Below are 14,743 nucleotides of genomic sequence, written 5' to 3'. Positions count from 1 at the left end.
CCTTAACTTTCTGATATTGCTGATTCAGATTCTCCTGAGTGGTTCCAACTTGCCCATCAACATCAGTCTCCAACAGGTTACCATTAACTTCATCCTCTTCTCCAATTGCTGACTTGCCATCACCTTCTTGAAAATGGGTCCCGTTCTGTTCGATTACCTGTTTGTGTTTTGTCCCTGCCCTTTCTGAGTCTTTGTCAACATTTGACAACCAGTCCAAAAGGTTTTCTATTTTGGTTTTGCTCTCTTCCAGCTGCTTCACCGCTGCAACCTGGGAAGAGAAAGTTCACAGGAGGAATTCAGAATGTGGGTCAAGGCATAGTTTTAAGACATTCCAAAAGTAAATACTTAGAACATTTTAAATTAGAATGAGGGTGCTAAAAACTGACACACATTGAAAACTTAACAACTGAAATTAAACCTTAGAGCAACAGGCAGTTACTTTGAAGTTTCCCCTGTTCTTAAAAATACATTCCAAAATTTTAACTGTAATTGATGAGTGATCACACATTTCACAAGAAGAGAGTTTCACAACCTCACTTAAATATTAAGAGAAAGTTAAGCAAAGCCAACTAACTCTTCAAACCTTTTGTAGTACTTGGTCAATTATGTACCTGGAAACCCAGAATCCCATAATAATCCTTAGTGATAATCCTTATTTACTACCACTGGATATTACTTAATAATAAATCAAGTAGCTGTTAAGCTTTTTGACATAGCAATAGTGCACCACATATTTGAATAAGGACCTTTTCAGTTTCTTCCTTGATTGCTGTTGTCACGACTTTATCCAGCTCCTTTTTAGACTGTTCTGCTTTTAAATTAAGCTGTTCACACTTTATCTTAGCTTCATTAAGTTTCTGTTCAATCAAAGCCTTATCTTCCCGTGACAGCTTTTCACCATTCTCTTTTAAGAAGTTCTCTGTGTTTTTCACTACTTCAGCCAATGCCTGTGCACTTCCTTGCATATCTTTCTGTAATTCCTTATAACACAAAAGGAAAAAATATATTTTATTAAATTTTTACCTATTTAGTTCTTCCAGAGTTGTAATTCTAAAAGACAGGGTGAGTAGAGAAAGGGAGTCTAGTATATGTAGCTTGAATAAACATATTCAGTATGTTAATTTGAGTTGACTTATTTCAATCACAATACTTAATATAATTTGAAACTCAAACAATATTAAAGAAAAGCATGAATTTTCACGTTTAACGAAAGAATGCAGTCAGTGAAACACTGAAAACACATAAGTATTCAGTACACGATCTATACAAATTTGCACACACCAGATTTTTTTATATTATATAAGCACATGTACAAAGGCTTGTAAATATATGCTAAAATTTATTGTTTCTAAACTTTTATTTTTTAATGTGGTTATCACTCAGGATAAAAATGAAGTATAAAGTTTAAAGCTCAAGCCCAGGGCGTCTTGGGTATGCCTTGCTTCTAAAGAGCTAAAATTACTGGTATTTTCAATAATCTTCACTGACTTCCAAATGATAGTAATCGAACATAACATCAACATAGATCTGCTGATAGAAAACCAAATTCTACCTCTTGCTTGGACTGATATTTCTTTAACTCAACTGTGCCATCTCCAATCATGAAGGCTTCTTGGTGACCAATTAGGCGGTTTTCAGTTTGGGTAAGAAGATCACATATCCCTTGGAGTTTCTCTTTATACTCCTGCTGACGCTCTGCTACAATCTAAAGTGAAGAAAACCCAAAACATCTTAAATGTGTGGTGGTCACAAAATCGCTATTGTGATAGCTTCTTATTAGAACACATTTTCCAAGTTTTGTCTAATAAGCTTTTATAAGTATGCTGTAAACATGATAGCAGTAGGGTACAAACTGAGCAAGGCGAGACAGAAAATATGAGCATATCCCATATACAAAGAAAGTGATCATGTTTAGATGAAACTGCTCAAGAGAATACTGGCCATGCATATTTGTAAGAGATGGAACTTCTGACCAACAGGAAGAAACATCCCATTTTCTTAAGCTGTTGAAACCTGCGACACATAGAATTAATTCTGCAAAAGGACATCAAAAGAGAAGTTAGTTGTGATTTGTAGGTTAACATATTTGATATGTGTATATAGGTTATCATGCTAGAGACAATGTCTGGTGCTTCAAGAAATAATAAAAGGAACATTGCATGCAATATTTTTACTTAATCACTATGTCTAAGTGCATTCTCACCTCTCTGCTCATTATTGCTATTAGATATAGCACTCGTATAATTCATTAAATCTTCTAAAAGATTAGGAAGTCAACACTAATTACTTGCACCTTTCATTTTCCTACTACATATACACTAATTATTCATCTTATAGCCATAGATCATGTTTACTAAGAGCCTAACACATGCTAGGCAAGGTATTGTTTTACATACATTCTTTTTATCAGTGCTCACAACACTAGCAGGTAAGCGCTATTGTTATTTCCAGTCTACCAATGATTAAACTGAGGTTAAGTCACTTGCCCTAGTTCACAGAATGAATGAGTAGTGAAGCTGGGATATGAAATCAGGCAATCTAGCTCCAGAGCCCATGTTCTGAATTGCTGTGCTGTATTGCTTCCCAGAGGAAAACGAAACTCTTAACCTTCTTTAGTCAGATGTTCCTCAATGTGTTAAATTTCTAAGTGCATTCAAATCTCCTAGTCTTGGGGTGAGGGGCAATCAAGACTCTCACTTGAAGTTAAGTATTTTTGGGAGTCACAAAAATTCAAATCAACTAAATTATAGCATCATTAGTGAAAACAATATTGTTATGCACTGTAGGATTTGTATGTACACTGTATCTTATCCATTCATGACTTTCCAGAAAATCTTTCCTGTCACACTATACTCCTTGGGTATCTACATTATGGTTTCACACTAAAAACAAAGAATGCCAACTCCACGAAGAAAGGCAAACCTTCTGATCATCAAGATCTTGTTCTAGATGTAACTGAGTCTCTAAATGTTCCACTTGGGTAGTTACTGACTCCTGTACATCAAGAAAACACTTCTGAGTTGTATTTAAGAGCCTCAGCAGTTGTTTGCTTTGGTTGGGAGACAGATCCTGTGCATATTCAGAAATGAAGAACTGCACATCGAAGGCAGTAGTCTCCAGCTGCATTTTGGTATGTCCAAGGTCTTTTAATACATTCTGTTAAAAAAGTAGTACAAGTTATCAGTAGAAAGTTAAGCCATGATAAAATTTATATTAACAATAATATTTATGTTTTGTAAATACATTTCTCACATCAGGGAATGCAAGTTTTATGAATTTTTTTGCTATTCATCAAAAATCTATTTATCATCTAGTAATAAATGATAAATTAATTATTTAAATACCATGGTAGTTAGTATTATATAAAAAGATAAATAATCCTCCTAAAAATGTTTTATCTTTACCTGTCACATTGCACTTAAAATATAACTCTGACAAAAGGCAAAGACCTAACTTAGGTATATTTAGCACACTGAAGAGAAACATCTACCTTAAAATATGACTTGCTAACATTTACAACATTCATGTAATTGTGGTAAGATATAAATAATACTTTGGGGGATTTGAAATATGAATGAAATATGCCAGAATTTCAGTTTTCTGACTCTCAGGCCAGGAACCTAATCTTTGTTCATGAGGAATGCTGTTCAAATTAAGAACTTGGAAAAAAAAAAAAGAATGCCAAAAGTGACAACATATAAACACAGTCAGGAGCCACATATGACAGGTCACATATAAAATGGCGGTCCCATAAGATTACAATGCCTTATTTTTCCTGTACTTTTCTATGTTTAGATACACAAATACCACTGTATCACAATTGCCTACAGTAGTCAGTACAGTAACATGCTGTAGAGATTTGTAGCCTAGGAGCAACAGGTATATCATACAGCCTAGGTGTGTAGTAAAGGATGCCATCTAGGTCTGTGTAAGTACACTCTTTGTTGTTTGCAAAACACAAAATCACCTAACAATGCATTTCTCAGAATGTATCTCCATCATTAAGTGATGCATGACTGTACTACATATATTATTATGTATTTACGTGATGATTTTTATATGGCTAATTCATACTATTATATATTTATGTGACTAACATAAATAAATATATAAATAAAAATCTCAACATGTCAGTGGTGTAAGAGTATGATAAGGCATTTGGGATAGCATCAGAATGGTACTCTTAAAGTTGTGATTATTTTATAGTTGTGTCAACTATGAATAAAGACATCTCTAGAGACAAAGAAAGGAAATAATCCTTTATAGCCTTAGTAAAGTCATATTTTCTAAACACTTGTTATATATTAAAGTCATAGTTTTTGAAATATATTTTGTCATCTTTGTTTTGATACTTGCCTTGAGAAACTCCAAACGTTTCTTTACATATTCAGAATCTTGAACATTCACAATCTCAACATCCTTTACAGATTTGCTCTTCTCTGATATCCAATCTGAGAATGACTTAAGTTTATGCAGAAATTCTTCATGGGAAACTGCTAGTTTAGACTAGAAAAGAAAATTGTGCATTCAGTTGTCTTTCCCCAAAATGTCAAATTCTTACAAATAATGACTCTGTTTAAGGGTTTAACACTCTAAAACTAAAATACTCCATCTTATGACTAAATGCTCAAATAATAAAATTTTCTTCATAAATCAAAATTTTGACATTTTGTACCTACCATTTCAGAGTCAATCGCAAGCATGATCTGTTTCGTTCTTTCGGAAGACACGTTGCTGAGGGAAGAGAAGGCGGTCTTCAAACTCTGGTGGCTAATACTCAGTTCTTCAAGATGTCCTCTGGGAAAGTCACTGGGAAGAGACTTTAAAAACTCTTCTGCCAACTTCATATCTTTTCTTAAAATAACAGCAATTGGAGCTAATCCCAATTCAAATGTCTGCAAAGAAATATATCCCGGACCTATTTACTATTTAGTGAAAAACACAAATATAAACATGAAACATAAAAGTGTTCTGCTTCTTTTTCCCAGTCATACATCAGCTGACTACCATCCATAAAGAGGCAGTAGACAATTCTTACCTCCAACTGTCTAAGTTGATTCTTCAAAGCTTCCAAGTTGTTATCCAGAGATTCCTGGTTGTCTAAGGGGGGTTTCATATCTTGAAGCAATGTCAAATACTCATGCATTTTTTCAGTGTGCTGTAAACACTGCTGTAATTCACTGGAAAACTAAAAACAAAGTTGGACATTTTAATTCAATAACCTTTATGCAGATGTTTAAAGCAAATGTGTGGGATTATTCTCACATGGTTCATGCAGCTATTTCTGTATAAAATGTGTAAGTCAACTTACTTGTTCAGTTGAGCTATCTCCAGAAGCCATTTCTTTTGACCCTGAAGTACATTCCAAATGACTTGGGAAATCATTACACAGATCCTTGAGCTTCTCATCTCTTGGCAATGTTGATGCACACACAGCAGAGCTTTCTAGTCCAATTTCTTTTACAGTTTCTAAATTAGGAGAATACTGGTTTCCTTCTTTCCTTTTAACATCACCAAGAATGTGTGGCTTTTCTTCCATCATCTCAGATGTAGAACATGCTTTTTGATTAAAGTCTCCAACATATTCTATTTTTTCTGAATATCCATCAGCAAGCAGTTTGTAGAAAATATTTTCAAGTTGCAGTGGAAGTACTTTAGATGTAATGCCTCTTTTCTCTAGGTCATACTCCATATGAGTTAATTCTCTCATCAATTCAAATACTCCTGTAATTTTTTGGCTATGTTGATCTTGCTTCAATATATTAAGGAGAAGCTCAGACTTAAGACCTCCAATACAGAAAGGATCATCTCTACTTTCTGCCTTTAGTTCTGATGAGTTATTCATGGGGGAAACTCCAGAAGAGTCACTCATTTGAGAGTCGCTGGGCACAGTAGAGGCTTCATTTACCAACTGTGATGTGGTAATCCTTTTAATTAAATTTTGAATTAAAATTTTAGTGTCTGCACAGGCTGAAGGTTCTTCAACCTCTTGAGGGTTCATATGATCTTCTTTCAAACTGCTTTTTAAGATATCCTTTACATCCTCCACAAATACCTGAGACAATTCAGGAATCTGAACCTCCTTTTCTTGGGATCTTGGAGACAAGGCTTGTTCTTTTGGTAGCTGTCGCTCAATTCTTTCTTTCTTAATTTCTAAGAATGAATAGTCAGCATTTAATGTGTTACTGGAGTTATCATTTCCTAATCCATTTGCACACCACTCCGACTGCAGAAAATCATTTTTCCCAACATCTTCTACATGTTTACGAGATAATACTGAAAGTGTGGCTTCGATACTTTCTGGTGTAAACTGAGAAATTTCTGTTCCTCCTCCTGAGATGCTTTCTTTACTACAAAGATCATTACTTTGGATCATCTCATTAAGAGGTGAGTCTTTTTGAGTACTAATGGACTTCTCTTTTGTATTATTAACTCCTAATTGTAAATGTTCTTTCATGGGAGGGGCAGTTATTAAAACATGGCTTGGGACATCTTCATTTGGTTTGGCTACATCTTTTGCTTTTATATTTTTAGCACAATGTTTTAAATAAGTAAACAGATCAAGTTCTTTCTCAGGTCCATCAGTGAATGACTCCTTCTCAAAATGTGTATTCCCTTCCCACGATGTAATGTCTGAAGTGAGGTCATCACTAATCTCTTTGGAAACTGATGTGTCAAAAATTTCTTCAAGATTCTCAAACTGAACAGGACTTTTACTAACTATTATTTGTAGATTATTTGGTTCATCTTTAAGAGTTACAGTTGCTTTTTTAAGGCTTCCTTTCTGACTAAGTTCTTCACTGTTTGTGATTTGTGGAAATGGAAACTGACTATTAATTAACTTGAAACCATCCCTTGTATTTTTACCAGGCAAAAGTTTGAGATGCCTATTTTCTTCTTCTACTAGACCTTCTACAAGCACTTCTCCTTCACCCAAGTACATTTTCTGAATTGACATTTCATCTTCTATTAGAATATCACTTTTGCCATCTCTCCCTTTAATGAGATCACTTCCATTCCCTTGAGGATCTTTGTCAGTTACAGAGGCTATCGATGACAAATGGCTTTCCTCAGCAGGTTTTCCTATTAAATCAGGCTCAGTACAAATGATGTGATCAAGAGATGAGTCAACTTTTGGTGTCATGTTCTTAAAATATTCATCTTTACCTTTCACAGAATCAGTCAATTCTGGCAATTCTGACCCTCGAATCAACTTAACCTTTGTGTTTGCTAGATCATTACCTAATTCAGAAGTTGAACTGATATTATTATTATGTGAAATACTTGCAGGGCCAAAAGTTTTTTCAGATTCAGTGTCTTTAATGATAGGCAGCAATACATCCTTAAGTACCATCTCATGATTCAACAGATTTTCTTTGCTTTTTCCAACAGTCTCAGTTGTATATTCTGGAAGGTTGCTTTTTTCAGTAACTAAGCTATTTTCACTAGGTGATGCTAGCTGTACAACATTTACCCTTTGCTGTTTTTCTAAAGAGCTACAACTGTGCATTTTATCCAGAAGAATCATTGAATTAGTATTTTCATTTTCATCACTGTTTTCATTTACAATAGAGGCACACAACTGGATATCCGTATCTTCAGCCACATCTTGGCACCTGGGCTTTCCATTCTCATCTCTTATACCTCTTCCTTCTTCATCAATGCCATCATCATCATCGTCATCCTGATCATTACTGTTATATATATAATCCCCATAACTTTCTTCACTTTGCATAGAATCTAAATGATCAGTATCACAGTGAAATTCCTGTCCAGTTACATACTCTTCCTTTCTTCCTCTCCAACTGCCACTGTCATCAAATTTTAATGATGCAATGAAGCTCTCTTTTCCTCCTACAATATCATAATCAGTCAATGAGTCAGATTCATCACCTTCAAGGATATTTGTGCATTCCCTTTCTGATCCAGTTTCCAGTGACTGTCCATTCACCGTATCTGAGCCAATGGGATTTGAATGTATTTTTTCACCAGAATCTAATTCATCTTTCTCAACATCCATGAGGAAATCCTGAAGACACTGTGCTTTGTCCTTCACACTTAAGCTACCAGCTAGTGCCCCCTGGGGAACCATGGAATTTTCATTCTCTTTTAAGACATCATAAAAAACATCAGCAGGAGAAGCTGTCTCATCGTTTTCCTCTTGCAGTGTGTCGTAGTCCTCAGGGTGCAGGCAATCACGATCGTCACCATCAAGAAGCAGAGAATCATGATCATCATCTTCAAACAAGGGAGTATCATAAAAATCATCATCACTATCAGTGTCTGTTCCTGTGTCATTCTGCTGATCATTCAGCAGTGACGTTTCATAGTCACTAGCACTGATGGTTTCATCAAGCAATGGTGTAGCACAAGTAAGAGACACAACGGCATTATCAGTATCACCCCCTGGAGTCACAGCACAGGAATACTCTTCTATTTCAGACTCATTTTCCTCGTCTTCAGGCGTCTGCTGAAAACCAGGATGTGTTTTCTCATCCTCACCGGAAGTATTTGAAATGTATTTATCATTGTGATATTGTACTTGAGGATTACTAGAAATCATATTTAAAGATTTCTGTCCATACTGCTCTCCCGGTAAACTGATGTTAATAGCTGCAATTCCCAGAAACTGGTCTTGAAATTTTTCTCCTATTCTTTGACCTGATAACGTGGTTTTGTCGCTGAATGATAAGGTTGGGGCTTCACACTTATTTCCATTGCTCTCTGGGGTGTGTGTATCATTAAAACTTCCCTGACTGTGCATCAATTTATCATGACTTAACAAGGCACTTAGCCTCGGGGAATAGTCAAACATAGGTGAATCCCTGTTTGTATTATCTTCATTCTCTGTTTCATTCACACCACAGAATTTACTCATTTTTGATTTCATAATAGGATTTTCTATTAAATAACTTGGAAAGTTTTGAATGTTTTTAGAATGACTACATTCATTTGCACGTTCATTTGTTTCCACTCGGCTTTGATTTTCATAGTTTGTAAGTATGTTTTCGGAGTCACTTCTAAGCATGCTAATGTCTGCAAGTTCAGTCTGCGTTAAATGCGATATGGGACTGGGAACACACACACTGGGTGAACTGTTAACTCTAGGATCAATTGATATTGTACTTGCCAGTTTTCCTGACTGAGAAAATTCACTGTTGATAACATTATTTCTCATTTCATTAAATTCTTCATCTATAGCACACTTTCTATTTTCAGGAGTCTCTTCATGTTCAGGTTCTCCACAGTGACATTTATTGAAACTACTTGGTGTAGCTGTACATTCATCCTTTTCTCTACCTGAAACATTATTAAGAAATACACCAGATGAGCTTAAGACATCAAAACATTCTTTTATGGCTGTGTCTTCATCAAATTCTGCATGACAGCCTTCCAGTAGCATGCCAACAGCCTCATCCAAGTCTCCATCGTACAGCAAAAGCCTTTGCCCTGTGTTTGCATCCATATAGCTATTTATCATTAAATAAGATAGAAATAATTTTTTAGTTTGTCCTGAGGTCTGAGTAGTGACAGGTTCTTCTCCATCAAAAACATCCTCTTCTTGTCTGTAATCATGAACTGTGGAGGGTTGAAATTTACAAAAAGAGAGCCATCTTCTGGCATTTTTACAAGCTTCTAAATCTCCTAAATCTGGCATTTTATCAGGCAGTATTATATTTTTTAAAATTGATGCTGTGTTATTGTCTATAATTCCTAGCTGTTTAGCAGCATCCAAACCAATAACTTGAGAACTTTCTGGAATATAAAGAGCAGCTATTTTTTGCCTGCCATTCAGGATTTTGTAGGCCAATTCATTTGTAATCAATTCTTGCTGCAAGGAAGATGATGTGGGAAATATTTCACCAGAATGGGGCCAAATGAGTCCAACATAGCCTCGCTGAGCTTCCAGTACCAGAAGAGCACTGCTGGAAGTTATTAAATCACACTGTACTGCTTCGTCTACAGTTAAACGCTTGGCAGGGTTTGACTGGATGATTCCACCAGTTTGAACCTGATACGTGAGGATACTGCTAGCGGTGTCCCTGTCAATCACCCCTTCTCTGACAGCTTCTTCAACAGTCATTCTTTGGCCAGAGTTGGAATTGATCAGACCTCCAGAAAGAAGCTGTGCACTTAACAACCTAAACATGGTTTCACGGTCTATGAGACCTTCATGAGCTGCTCTTAAAATGCTTATGTTTCTTCCACATTTTAATGTTATTCTACCTCCTTCTTGTGGTCTCACAGGTAGAAGCCACATCCCTGTGTTTTCCTGTAAAGTACTTCTTTGTACCATATCTATTAAAGAAACCTTCTCAGAGGTGCAGGGGTCAATCAGGTCTTTGCACATATTTTGCCTTTCCAGAACTTTAGAAAATAATGCTGAGGAAACCAAGTTCTGTTGGAAAGCCTTCTGTAGGGTCAACTGTTCTCCTGTGGCTGGAATAACCAGAGAGCCTGTAGAAAGTAGTATCTCAAGAACTTTGATGGCCATGGATTCTGATATCATGCTTTGAGCTAGAGCATCCAGTACTGGAATTGTGGTAGGTGACGCAGCAGAAATAATCTCCTTAGCTTTATTTAGTTCTTTGAGTTGGCACAGAATGTGTTCATCAATAAGTCCATGACTTTTGGCATCTTTAAGGTCAAAGCATTTTCTTAATTCTGGTGAAACCAGACCAGATATCATTAGCTGTGTCTCAAGCAACCTAATTCCTGTGTCATAGTCAATGAGGCCTCTTAAAACTGCTTGAAAGACTGAAAGGACTTCTCCAGTTGTCTGATCAATGGTGCCTGCAATCACTTTATCCAGCTGAAAGGAAAATGCAAAAATCTCAGGTCACTCTGTTACACAAGGGTGGGCGGATTTTCATGAAACTTAGGTTTTTTAAAAAATAAATAATACATTTCAACATAAAAATCCTCTACTTACCAAGGCGCAGCAATGCTGTGAATGTTAGGCAGTTCAAATGCACAAGTGATCTATGTCAGTGATCTATTCAACAGCACAGGATGTGATAAAAGCTTTGAAAACAACATGCATCTGTGAATTGAAAACTTGATATCGTGTATATTGACAAGGTTAGTGAGACACAACAGAGTAGATGATGATAGTGAGAAAACAGAACACATATCTAGAAGGCAAACCATGCTTTCTGCATTTAGGTGAGATTAGAGTCTAGTGGCATGAAAGAGAGTATCAAACCCCATGCTACTGATGTTTACAGCATACAGACTTCTTCAAAGATAGTCAAAAACTAAGAAACTAGAAAAATTGTTACATACCCCCAAAATGTGACAAATTATGTGGAAAGTATTCCCAGGAGTAATGGAATTAAATATAAAAACTTTTTGAATATTGAATATTATGTTAGGCCTGTTGATATACACTGTCAAGTTTTAAAAGTTTAAGTACCAGCCAAATTTTAAATGATTCATACTTTAAGAAGATGCTAGGGCATCCTCACTATAATGTATGGCCTTGTATTACTCAAATATCTCTGGCTATCTCTGGATATCTCTGAAAGTCAAACAATCTCTATAACACATCAATGCCACCTTTAGAGATGACCCACAGGCTCTCTTATAGCCTATCATATAATAAAATACCTACTATACTAGAATGGCTTTTAAAGAGAAGAGTTAGAAGAATGAATGATACTTTTCTTTTACCATGCAAGGCAGAGATTAAGATGTCACAGAAACTGATGATCAGCACGTGTAAGACTGCATTTAATAAACAACACTGGAATCTCCAAACATTTAAATAAACTCAATCCATGTTTTAACTATGTACAAAATTCAAGGTCATTTCTTTATTATTGACATAGATTTCCAGAGCCATGCAATCAAACTAAGCTTCCTGAAACAGCCTAATGTTTAAATAAATAATATTACCTTCTCCTCTACCTTTACATCTCCTGAGGTTTGTGATTCTTGTAGCTGTTTCAGAGATTCACTGAATAATAAATTATAACTTTCTTGAAGAGTTTTCACTTGTTTTTCCAATTCATTTCTTTCTTCATCTGTCATCCTAAAATAACCAGAAATGATAAAAAGACTAATGCAAGTCGTCCTCAAGAGATAAAAATGTACTAGGTTCAATAATTTTGTCACATGATAGTAAAATAAAATATAGCCTCACATACCTACTGCTCAGGTCTCAGTATGACTGTAATGAAAATTAAGAATGGCCTGAAAAATATCTAAGGATCTTTCCCTTGCCTGAGAAAAGCACTGAAGGAAAGGGTGCAAACTAATGTATTGACCCTTATTTAACATACAAAATTCCAAAATAATAATTGCTGCTATCTGACAGAGAGTGAGGTCTCATTGTTAATCCCAACATGGAAAAGGGACAATAAGGTACCATTTCTCAAGATGAAACTTGTTTAGACTAAAGCACAAAAAGAGGAAATTTATAAGGGGATTAACCTAATTTGCTTAGGTATACTATAAAGTCATTATGAAATAATCCTAAGGAGGACATCCAGAAAGGATTTAAGAAAAGGTGGATTCCTTCCCTGAGTGAAACACTGACTGAAATATATAAAGTGCTTTGTTGCAAAAAGTAGGGACAAAATATGAGAAATGAGGCTGCCATAGGTCTCAGCTAAGAAAATGAAGACCGTATTTATACATATTTTCCAAAGAATAAGTCTCACAGAGCACTACTTAGATTTAAGACTTGACTTGGAGTCTGCACTCTACCTCTCACTTGCTATTAATTCTTAACCTCTCTGAGCCTGTTTCTTTATCAGTAATACATGGGGATAATAAGAATATTTCAAAGTTGTAATAAAGACTAAAAGTGACAATTAAATTACTAAGCTGATACTCTTTACATTACTATATTAAGTAAATTGTGATTAGTTTGAGTCCCATATTTAACATTGCAATTAAAATTTACCACCTCTGTTTTGCTGAAAGCTTTTAAGAACACTTCCCCACTTAGAATAAAAGAGCTAACGACAACCAACATACTTGTCTCCATGTTTTGCCAAAAAAAGCTGCATAGTTTGAAGTGCTTCCGATAATTGTTCCTTCTTGGTTGATATTTCCTCACTGGAAATCTGTAAGGTAAAGAAGGCACATTCAAACTCTTCCTCCAAAAGGAGTAAACAACAGCATTTAAAAAAAAAAAAAAGAAATTAATCAAGCTTTAATCAAGACCCAAGTCTATTTTCTGGGTGACCCAAGTGAATAACCTATCAGTTATTAGCAGTCTATAGGGCTAGGTAAGAGTATTTAGAATCCATAAGGAAAGCTCCTCTCTCTATCCTTAATGTCGTCATTTTCAAAAGAAAATAATACATTATATGTTTCCTGCATCTGTCCTAGTCCAGCCGTGGATAAAGGTGGCCTCCACCCACAGGTGGGCACTCAGCACTGGCCCAGTGTCATCCTTGCGCACTGCAGTACTCAAAAAGACACATGACTGTGGGACACTACTTCCAAAGGGCATCTTCCTTCTGCCAAGCTCCTAGACGCAATGATCCTTTTGAAAAAATTATGGTGAAAGTAATAATCTGTAGGTATGCAGACGCAGAATAAAGAATTTCTAGCTGAGAGCAGTGGCTCATGCCTGTAATCCCAGCACATGGGGAGGCCAGAGCAGGCAGACTGTTTTGAGCTCAGGCATTTGAGACCAGCCTGGGCAACATGGTGAAATCTTGTCTCTATGAAAAATACAAAAAGTATCCAAGTATTGGTGGCTCATGCCTGTAGTCCAAGCTACTTGGGAGGCTGAGGCAGAATTGCTTGAGTGTGGGAAGGGGAGGTTATAGTGAGCTGAGGTTGTGCCACTGCACTCCCACATGGGCGACAGAGTAAGATCCTATCTAAAAAAAAATTTTTAACTATTAAAAAAAAAGAACAAACAATTTCTAATGCTAAGACCCACTTTGTAAAAGTCATCTGTGACTGTCATCTGTCAGAGAAATAAAATTGATCTGTTTGGAGAAAAGCAAGAGGTCACACACTTTTTCCTAATTCCTCAGTGTGTCATTTCCAAATCCCTTATTTCAGAAATTAATTGCCATTCTTTTAAACAAGCAGAAATAAGAGGAAATAATGGGCCAATGAAAAGATATATTTTCCCCCATGAAGTCTATTAGAGTCAATTTCAAGTTTATTTTTCATGACTATAATCATGAGGCTGCATTGATTTTTGAAGGACATACTTATATTAACTAAAATTTCCTTTAACAGAACGACCATCAGCTGTTCTTAGACAGTTATAATTAACGCCATTATCTGCATTAAGAATGTGTCTAGGGTACTAGGTCTAAATCTGACTTAGTAATGTTTTAGAAAATTTAAAACTAAAGAATGTCTACAAAAAAATTTTTTTTTAATTAGCCAGGTGTGGTGGCATGTGTCTGCAGTCCAGCTACTCAGGAGGCTGAGGCGGGAGGATCACTTGAGCTTGGGAGGTTGCGGCTCCAGTGAGCTGTGATCATGCCACTACACTCCAGCCTGGGTGACAGAGCAAGACCCTGTCTCAAAAATATATATATATACACATGAAACTACAGAATATAAAAATACCAAGGGTTTATAATCCAAATTTCTCAAAAGAAACTTATTCTCCCAAGGAATCTTTGTTAAGCTTTATGTCCCCATTTTAGTTGTCTTCCTATTTAATGAGGGGGGAAAAGGATATTTTACATGAAATATATATATATATTAAAATTACTTGAAGCTTTTTGATATAAAGCACCAAATGCAAGTGCTTTCCCAC

The 14,743-nt window shown here is 35.8% G+C and overlaps 1 protein-coding gene across 24 annotated transcripts in view; it reads right to left on the bottom strand.

The window, feature by feature from the left end:
- Nucleotides 1–14,743, bottom strand: part of DST (dystonin) — a 492,147-nt gene that overhangs the window by 134,142 nt on the left and 343,262 nt on the right. For 15 of the 24 annotated variants that reach the window (XM_030802603.1, XM_030802607.1, XM_030802602.1 and 12 more), the window contains 10 exons: nt 12,985–13,073; nt 11,899–12,034; nt 5,312–10,813; nt 5,039–5,188; nt 4,680–4,895; nt 4,357–4,506; nt 2,923–3,156; nt 1,553–1,705; nt 747–980; nt 2–268 (listed from right to left, as the gene is read on the bottom strand). In XM_030802603.1, the coding sequence (XP_030658463.1) occupies nt 2–268; nt 747–980; nt 1,553–1,705; nt 2,923–3,156; nt 4,357–4,506; nt 4,680–4,895; nt 5,039–5,188; nt 5,312–10,813; nt 11,899–12,034; nt 12,985–13,073 (7,131 nt within the window). Of the gene's footprint in view, nt 1; nt 269–746; nt 981–1,552; nt 1,706–2,922; nt 3,157–4,356; nt 4,507–4,679; nt 4,896–5,038; nt 5,189–5,311; nt 10,814–10,933; nt 11,869–11,898; nt 12,035–12,984; nt 13,074–14,743 lie in introns of those variants that run through there. The other 9 variants (XM_030802620.1, XM_030802617.1, XM_030802618.1 and 6 more) reach the window with 2 other exon arrangements.

This window comes from Nomascus leucogenys, chromosome 22a (genome assembly GCF_006542625.1).
Source record: "Nomascus leucogenys isolate Asia chromosome 22a, Asia_NLE_v1, whole genome shotgun sequence".
NCBI lineage: Eukaryota > Metazoa > Chordata > Mammalia > Primates > Hylobatidae > Nomascus > Nomascus leucogenys.
Note: the sequence above shows the minus strand (reverse complement) of the source record. Positions and strands in the feature narration are given on the sequence as shown.